The sequence below is a fragment of the Bidens hawaiensis genome, unplaced genomic scaffold (assembly GCF_021521415.1).
Source record: "Bidens hawaiensis isolate Kalapana, Puna unplaced genomic scaffold, B.hawaiensis_p1.1 tig00033817_1, whole genome shotgun sequence".
Classification (NCBI taxonomy): domain Eukaryota; kingdom Viridiplantae; phylum Streptophyta; class Magnoliopsida; order Asterales; family Asteraceae; genus Bidens; species Bidens hawaiensis.
Window position 1 is genome coordinate 130,539 of NW_027495807.1, and position 9,397 is coordinate 139,935.

Genomic DNA, 9,397 nt, shown 5'->3' on the forward strand with positions numbered 1-9,397 from the left:
TTAGCCGATTCATTTGCACCATTTATGCCATTTTTTTTTCTTAATCATTAGGATTGTAATATAGAATTATGAACGAGAGTAGTCTAAAATAATATTCACGTGAATAAAAAAAAGTCACCGGTTGCCATTTTACAACTACCGACAAAAGTGTTGGGTTAAGAATAATAATTCGAAATCTCGGACCATCATATCATCATCACCTCCACATAATAATAAATCTCAAGATAACATATTATTCACACACACTCACAAACACATACATACACTAATGGTCTCATTACTCCACCACTCAATTACCCACCCAACACCACCACCCCACCGTCCACTCTCCACCACCACCCACCACCACCACCGTCCTCCATCACTGTTCAACCTCCACCACCACCGCCGTACCACCATCTCCATCACTACTTGCATAGACAAGAATGGTTAGTTAACTTAAAACTCTCTTATGTGTGTGTGTAGTTGTAAAATAGTTAAAAGTTAAACCTACTCTCTTATCCAGTTTACCTGCCACTTTACTGTAATCGTTTCGATGCCTTTTTATTATATTAATGAAAAAACATTCGAAATTGTAAGGGGTAGCGGCGCAGCTTGTTGCCCGTCTATGTGCCGTTAGTCTGTAATTGTCCCGGTGTAAATTTTAATTAATTTATGTATTATTATACCCCTCAAAAAAGAAAAAAAAATTGTAAGATTTTATTGATAATTGTAATTAAGGAGAATAGGGAGGATGACTATGATATTGGTACCATACCCGAATACCAGTACCGAAAATACTGATACCAAAAAGTTAAATTCAAATTGTAATCAAACTTATGGAAAAGTAGGTAGTGAGTACTTGGCGGTACTGGTTCCGAAAATACTGATACCAAATTTTAAATTCAAAATTGTTATCAAACTTATGGAAAAGTAGGTAGTGAGTATTGTACTGGTGGTACCGGTACCGAAAATACTGATACTGAATTTATGGAAAAGTGGGTACGGAATGCCTTATTATATCTAGGGGTGGGCATATATCAGTTCGGTTATTCCATTTCCACTCCACTGTAACTGAAAACTGAAATTCGTTTTTTTTACAAAATCATCCAATGAACTGAAATCGGTTCGGTTAATTTGGTTAGTTTGTCAGTTTTCGGTTTGGTTAATAACCAAGAGTCCAAGACCAAACATAGGCTAAAGTTTTTGCTTAGAAATACCTTAAATGGAGACATAAATACATGAAACGGAGGTACAAATACTAGAAATAAAACCGAATTAACTGAAAACTGAGCTAACGAAAAATCGGTTATTGGTTTTTCTGTGTACCCTTGGATAACGCAAACTAGAAATATATAAAAATAGCGATGGTTCGCTTAGTTTTGGTTAACCAAGGGTACACAGAAAAACCAATAACCGATTATTAGTTAGTTCAGTTTTCAGTTAATTGTGTTTTCGGTTAACGGTTTGGCTATTGCTCACACAAACTGAATCTATCGGTACAATACCGGTACTTGTTACAAAATGCTCATCTCGGTATAGTAACCAATACCGAATTTATGGAAAAGTGGGTACCGAATCTATTATGGTTTCACAAGATGAGTAGTTATATACTGAACACAAATTTGCATAAAACTATCTCTGACATTCTACTAATTACATTGTGTTTAATAGGTTCCTTCGTCTCAAACACCAACCAAAACCAACAACCCCAAAGAACATTGTTCCCGGGCGGGTACAAGCGACCGGAGATCAAAATTCCAAATGTGGTGCTTCAACTAAACCCTGAAGAAGTGATATCTGGCGGGAAGGCGGTTATCGACGTTGTTGATCAAGCGGTTTCGGGGATAGTTGGGGTGGTGGTTTTAAAATGTGGAGATGGGAGTGGGAGGGTGTTGTATGATGCTGCTTGTTTGTTGAAAGCGGTTATTAAAGATAGGGCTTATTTGTTGGTATCAGAGAGGGTTGATATTGCAACTGCTGTTAATGCTAGTGGTGTGGTGGTTTCTGATCAAGGTTAGTTTTTTTTTTGTTGCATTTGAAGTTCTTGATTTTGCCCAAATTTTGTAATTATGCATATATTTTATGAATTTGATTAGGTATTATATTATGCATTTTTGTTGGCCTAGATCCAAATTGGATTAATTTAATAGGTTAACATAATAAGGTTCCTAAATTATGCCTTTCTGATATGGCGTAAAGCGGAAGCACAAACGATGGGTGTGCACGGTTAGGTTTGGGTTAAAACCGATCTAAAACTAAAACTTCAGTTTTTGGATTTTTGAAAAACGTTTAGTTTTGGTTTTGCCAATTGAGCTTGAAAAATTAAATTTTTGGCCCAAAATAAGTAATTTAGGGCTAAATTATTTTGTTGATTAGTAACTAATTGATTATTACACATTTGGGCTTTAATATGTGAATTACATATTTGTTAAGTTATTATAAACTACTTAAAATAAAAAAAATGAAAATCTAGAAGTTCGGTTCAGTTTTTTTGGTTTTTATTACACGCAAAACCAAGAAATCAACCGTAAGTTCGCTTTTTATAAAAACATAGAACCAAGCCGTCGGTCCTTGTTTGATTTGGTTTTTTCGGTTTCATGAACACCCCTAGCACAAACGATAATAGTGAATATTTTATAGTGATTTTCAAAATTTGAAAGGTTTGTCAACTTTTTGAAATTAAAAATTGACTAATAAAATTTTAAATTAAAATCATAAATAGGCGCGTAAAGTATGCTAATCAATGATTTACGCGTCTTAACGCTAAAAGAGGGAAACAGTATATACTGATGAAATTGAGGGAAAATCCTGATTGACAAAATCGAGACTTTAGGACAAGGAATTCGGGTCTGGCAGCTGGGCCACATGATCCGACTCATCAAGTCCTTTCCGTCCGCTGGTTTTGGGCCCGTAACTCCAATCATAGCCCTAGTTATGCCCATTTGAAGTTTGTTTTCCCTTGTCCAAATAAGAGTCTGCTTATGTATTTTTTACATATTTTGAAACAGGTTTACCTGCCATTGTTGCAAGAAATACAATAATGGATTCGAAATCCGACTCTGTATTTCTTCCACTAATCGGGAGAGAAGTGCAACATTTAAACGCCGCCATTAATGGCTCTAGTTTTGAAGGTGCTGATTTTTTAATCTATGACAACAGTCAAGAACAAGTCATGGACGAATCATCGACTTCTGCAATCAATCAAATCAAGATTCCAATTTTCGTATACGTTGATTCAAGTAACGAAGATAAATTATTAAACGAGATGGCGTTTTTATTACAATGTAGAGCAAGTGGTTTGGTTGTTTCATTGGAAGGATTAAAGTTGTTGGAAAATAATGCTTTGAACAAAATTTATAGCATGTATGCATCTGATAAAAAGATGGAAGCTTTAAGTAACGGGTTGGAGTTTGACCAGTCAAACGGGCTGCCGAGTGGAAAGGGGTATGCGGGTTTTGTCAACTTGGTGGACCGAGAAAAAGAGTTGATACAAGCCGAGAGATCGTTGCTGCTTGAAACGATTGATGTTTTACAGAGAGCTTCGCCTCTGGTGATCTTTTGATATTGCTAAATGTTTTTTTTACTTACATTAAAGTTAGTTATTTAGATGGATTATTATTTCAGATGGAGGAAATTTCACTTCTGAATGATGCAGTTTCACACCTCAGTGAGCCGTTCTTATTGGTTATAGTGGTAATTGAGCGCTAAACTTCAACAAATTCTGGTTGCGCGGGTGTAAGTTGGTATTAGCTCTTAATTTCAAATGGTTTTTATTTAATATTTGTTACAAAATAACATTCAACTCACATTTGGTACTTACACTAATACTAGTTTAATTGCACTAATTTTGACGTTATTTTACTAATCTCGTGAAAATAACGTTAAAAGTGGCAGAAGGTTAATCAGGCGTCATATGGTGGCGTTGATAGTCGAAAGACAAGGGTACATGCACCAATCAGCCGGTGTCCCGATGGTTGAGTGCTATGTGCCTTAGTCCAAGGCTTGATGCAAAACTACTATCGAGCCGGGGGTCTCACCGGAAGCAGCCTCTCTATTCCTACGGGGTAGAGGTAAGGCTGTCTACATCTTACCCTCCTCAGACCCTACCATAGCTTTGCTATTGGTGGGATATACTGAGTACGATGATGATGACTAATACTAGTTTAAAAGTGTGTAAATAAGTAATAGTAACATAAGTAGAGAAAAGATCCAATATAATAATACCTTAACGTACAATAGGTACGCGAATCCCCTTTTTTCACGAAATCGATCCAAATCACATCCCAACATCTCGGAATCGTCAATACATATCCAATTAATCATTGGTTCACCGAAAAAAATAGTTTTGGATCGTAAGCGATCAATTTTAAACTTTTTTTCACGAAAATCGTTTTTGAGCGTTTTAGTTTAGGTTGAGCGTTTTAGTATTTTTGCCTTTGTTTTTTTGTCTTTGAGCGTCTCGCGTACCTATCGTACGTTAATGCATTATTGTACAGTATCTCGACCCAACATAGGTAATAGTAACATTAGGATTAGCAGTTTGTTAAAAGCTGTGCTTTTGACATTTTTCTGTTGGTTAATGGTTAACCTCAGAGTTCTGTGACATATTTTGCATTTATTTATAATCAACATTATGAAACTGAACACTAGGGCATAAATTTAATATGAAACCAAGTTGGTATGTGTGAAAAAGTGGACGGGTCGGGTAATAACAGGTTAAAATAGGTAAAGTCATAATGTGGGTCAAAAGTCAATACGTATTTGGTTGACCCGCCACTAACGTATTATACATGTTTACAAATACTTGTGTTGAAATAATGATTTCTTGTAGTAAAACAATTTAGATTGAAAAGTATTTTTTTTTTTAATTTATATTTAGCCAATTTCTTAAATTTTGACTTCTTATCTATTGCTAAGATTCCCGGGGATTTTCTTTTTTCATTTTTTTTCAGTTGATCATGATTTTCTAATGAAGTTAAGCTTGCAGGGTGAATTTAATTCTGGAAAATCGACTTTCATTAATGCTCTTCTTGGGAGGAAATACCTTAAAGATGGAGTTATTCCTACAACAAATGAGATAACTTTTTTAAGGTATTCTGAGCTTGAATCTAGTGAGCAACAACGCTGTGAAAGGCATCCGGATGGCCAATATATATGTTATATAGCTGCACCGATACTTGAGCACGTGAGTAATTAGTAATTATATTTATTTACAGTCCATTTTTTGTTCTATACAATTACTTATTTATTTATTTTTGGTATATCAGATGATCATTGTTGATACACCAGGAACCAATGTGATTCTTCAGAGACAACAACGTTTGACTGAGGAGTTTGTGCCCCGAGCAGATTTGCTTCTTTTTGTTATTTCTGCTGATCGCCCATTAACCGAAAGCGAGGTATAAATATGTGTTAGTGTTAGTTTAAAAAACTATACTTTTGACCTATTTACTTTCTTGATCTGTTTAACTAGTTACCACTTTAGCCATCTTGTAAAAAGTTACCAATTTACCCCTTTAGAGCGAGAACACAACACGAACCTTTGACCGATAAAAAATGCCACCTTTACATGTCTTGTGACACATTTCTTTATTCTAATGCTTATTATGAATCTTATTTGGTGATTTTCAGGTTGCTTTTTTGCGTTACACACAACAATGGAAGAAAAAAGTTGTCTTTGTACTGAATAAATCTGATATATACCAAACGCCTGTTGAGGTTTGTATATTATTCCCTTCGATCTTTTTTCAGGGGGGGAGGGGGGTGTTTGGATGTGTTACTTGTAATAACTAGATTCGGACCATTTCCATAAAATTATTTTTTGAGGATATATTAAATATTAACTTCATTAAAGTGTATACTTTTTTGAAATCACAATAATGAACATCCAGATACCCCCCCTAGATAGTTTTGACCCATTTGCTTATTTGGGTTGTATTATCTCAATTCTCAAATGGGTCAAATCAGCTACTTTAGCTAATATGGGAACGGGTCATACAGTTTGAAAGTCTATTTTTATTGCATACAACCACACAAAGATTTAGATTATTGTTGTAACAATATTATTTTCCTATTCATAAGTGCACATTAACTATCTGTATATATTTTTCTATAAAGATGGACCATAATATGTTTGCGGGTCAACCCAACCCGTTTTGACCCGTTACTCAACATGCTCATTTTCCACCACGAATTAAGGCTTATCTAAACATGTATCTATGCAGCTTGAGGAAGCAGTTGGATTTATCAAAAAGAACACACAAAAGCTGTTGAACAACGAAGTAATATTATTTCCCGTATCCGCCAGATCTGCCCTTAAAAGAAAACTAAAAACAGCCAATATTGAAGAAACGCGTGAGGAGTTGACCGGGGCCGATTCTTATTGGGAAACAACAAGCTTTTATGATCTTGAGAAGTATTTATATAGCTTTTTAGACAGGTCCACAAGTACAGGAACCGAAAGAATGAAACTTAAACTTGAAACACCGCTTGCGATTGCAGAACAACTGCTTTCTGCATCTCAAAAGCTTGTGGAACAAGATTTGCAACGGGCCAAAAAAGATTTGAATTCAATAAAAGAGCTTATAAGTAGTGTTAAAAGTTACAAATTCAAGATGGAAATCGAAAGCATATCATGGAAGAAACAATCTTTGTCACTGGTATGATATATAACTGGCTTTTTTAGGAATAAAATTTAAGGGCATTTTTGTCATTTGGCATATTTTTCCGAATGAAAAAGAAAAAAAACCTTTCATTTTGAAATATTTAGGAAGTTCATTTCTTGATATATCATATGTTATTGGGTAAAAGATGTTGCTTTTCTTAAATAGTTACGGGCATTTGTCATCTGGTGGTGTGAATTTACGAATGACGATATTGCCCTTATAGATTTGAAAATACAAAGAGTCACTTTCATGATATCTCAATATGTTATTTGTAAAATTTGTTGCTTTCTCAAAAAAATAAAAAAATGGCCTTATAGTTTTCGAAAATACAAAACGTACCTTGATGAGGTATCAACATGTTGCACTTTAAATTTGTTGTCTTGTTTTGAATATTAAAGGGAATTTTTGTGCCTGTGATGTAGTTTCGGTATGTGCGGCTTTAATGAAAAAAAGTTTAATTTTTTAAGGAAAATGTTTTGGATTTATAACAGACTTTGTTTTTAAATTTGTTCAATGCAGATAGATAAAACACAAGCACAGGTTGTGGATCTTATTGTTTCAACTCTACGGTTATCAAATCTTGATATCGTGGTGTCATACGTATTTAGAGGCAATAAATCCCCGATGCCTGCGGTCTCAAGCGTCAGAAACGATGTCCTTGGTCCAGCAGTATTGGAATCACAAGTAAGTAAATAAATAATTTTTAAAAACTGCATTTTTCTTGTTTTTTTTTATTATCATGAAATTATCTTTAACTTGCAGAGATTACTAGGGGAATATGTGAAGTGGCTTAAATCAAATAACGCCCGCGAAGTAGAACTTTATGAGGAAACATTTGAGAAAAAATGGGCTTCGGTTATGGACTCTGGCAACCGGTTTATGTCTTCAGAAACGCGTAAGTTGGTCGAGAAAGAAAATGAATATAGTATCAAAGTAGTAGAGGACTTCAGTGCTGCTGCTGCTTCCAAGTTATTCGATCAAGAAATTCGTGAAGTGGTGAGCTTTATATTATTATATATGTATGTTATATTTAGTTTGTTACAAATGTGTTTAGTGCTTATTATTAGTCTGTGTTTTAAATTTGTTACAGTTTTTAGGGACCTTTGGTGGAATAGGAACCGCTAGTTTATTAGCTTCACTCTTGACGTCGGTGCTACCGACAACTTTAGAAGATCTTCTTGCGCTCGGGCTTTGCTCTGCTGGCGGGTATTCCATCTTACTTACCGCATTTCCGGATGGGGCCAGTTGGGTAATGGGTCAAAACGGATAATTTTTTGTCCATGTGTTAATGATTTTTTAGAAAAAGTTCGTGTGTTGCCGATTATGAAAATAATATTATTTCAATAATATTCGAGTTTTTTTATAAAATGATTTAAAAGGTTTCATGCAATAAAAATCTTGTTTGATCTGTCATAGATAAAACATAATTCAGTTTAACCGTATCCCATATATTAATATTCTGAATGCTTTTGTCCAAAAGTTTGAAATTTTCTATAAATCGTTTTTGTGTCAAATATTATTTCTAAGTTTTCAACAAAACTATGAATATATTTTTTATTTATAAAATGCTGTAAAAGTAGTAAAGCATTATAAATAAATCTACTTTTTTTATAAAATTTATTTACCCTTTTGACATGTTGAAAAGAAAACAATAACATCATGAACAAACAGTGTTTAAAACTCTTGATATTCTTGAAAATGATATTATTGTTTCATAACTAACTGTGTTTTAGGTATTAAATCTTTTTCTATATGACAGATACATAGCGATTGCAAATTTTCCAAGCCGAAGACAAAAGGTGGTTGATAAAGTAAAACGCACGGCTGATAATATAGCGCGCAAGCTCGAAGAAGCAATGCAAAAAGATCTAGTAGAGACGACTGATAGTCTTGAAAATTATGTTAAGTTTGTGGGTAAGCCTTATCAAGAAGTGGCTCAAAGCAAATTAGATGAACTTGTATCGATTCAAAACGAACTTACAAAAATGGAGGAAAGATTAAAAACATTACAAGTTAATGTTCAAAATCTCCATTTGTTATCTTAATAGGTCGAAATTATGGCGTACCTTTATGAAGAACATTTATGTGTTCTTGTACTATGTTGTATGACCGATCATTGTGTAATTTGAACTTTGGTATAGGTAATGAAGCGAAATTGAAATTATGCAGTTGATTAAAGTGTGATGCGAGTACTTCTAGCGGAAGTCTCAAATCTTGTTTTCGATGATTTTTGTCTATAACGACGATGAGTACTAGATATTGAACTCCCTTCGTTTTTTATTTTTTATTTTATTTTTGCGTTTTTAAGTGGCTCGGGTTGCAGATCGTTTATTAAATTTTAGTAGCTTTTTTTTTCACAAATATATAAGTATGTTTTCAACTAGTACGAATGTATGATGTCATGTATTTTATATAAATTTTATGTAATGTTTTAATATTTTATAATTTTTTTTTATTTTTATTTAAAACATAAAAAAGGATGTGGCCGTTTTCACACGCATGAATACTATGATATCCCGGCATTGGATTTTTCTTTTTCTGAACAACTAATACACCTTTGTCCTAAGAAGGTACTTTTGCCCGACATTGACACCGTAAACATTAGTCGATTATTGTTTTATCGGTTAAGATTTCTAAATTATGATAAGTATTATAAATTCAAAACACAAATAACCATAAACTAATGCTATAGAAGATTTAACAAACATATAGTTAGTATAATTTTATTTGAATATATTATTATCAAATTT

At 33.8% G+C, this 9,397-nt stretch overlaps 1 protein-coding gene across 1 annotated transcript; it reads left to right on the plus strand.

Annotated features, from left to right (window-relative positions):
• Positions 1-258: 258 nt before the first annotated feature.
• Positions 259-8,811, plus strand: LOC143585331 (putative transmembrane GTPase FZO-like, chloroplastic). Its single transcript, XM_077067144.1, has 12 exons — positions 259-428; positions 1,654-1,995; positions 2,991-3,532; positions 3,607-3,675; positions 4,970-5,167; positions 5,250-5,381; positions 5,614-5,700; positions 6,207-6,641; positions 7,167-7,331; positions 7,410-7,643; positions 7,738-7,853; positions 8,407-8,811. The coding sequence occupies exons 1-12, from the start codon at positions 269-271 to the stop codon at positions 8,690-8,692; spliced, it is 2,766 nt and encodes a 921-aa protein (XP_076923259.1). The 5' UTR covers positions 259-268; the 3' UTR covers positions 8,693-8,811.
• Positions 8,812-9,397: the final 586 nt, after the last annotated feature.

What these genes read in the sequence shown, in the direction of transcription:
- LOC143585331 (XM_077067144.1), top strand. Translation starts at nt 269, where the DNA reads ATGGTCTCATTACTCCACCACTCAATTACCCACCCAACACCACCACCC. An exon ending in TACTTGCATAGACAAGAATG is followed by an intron (nt 429 to 1,653) that starts GTTAGTTAACTT and finishes TGTGTTTAATAG; the next exon opens with GTTCCTTCGTCTCAAACACC. An exon ending in TGTGGTGGTTTCTGATCAAG is followed by an intron (nt 1,996 to 2,990) that starts GTTAGTTTTTTT and finishes ATTTTGAAACAG; the next exon opens with GTTTACCTGCCATTGTTGCA.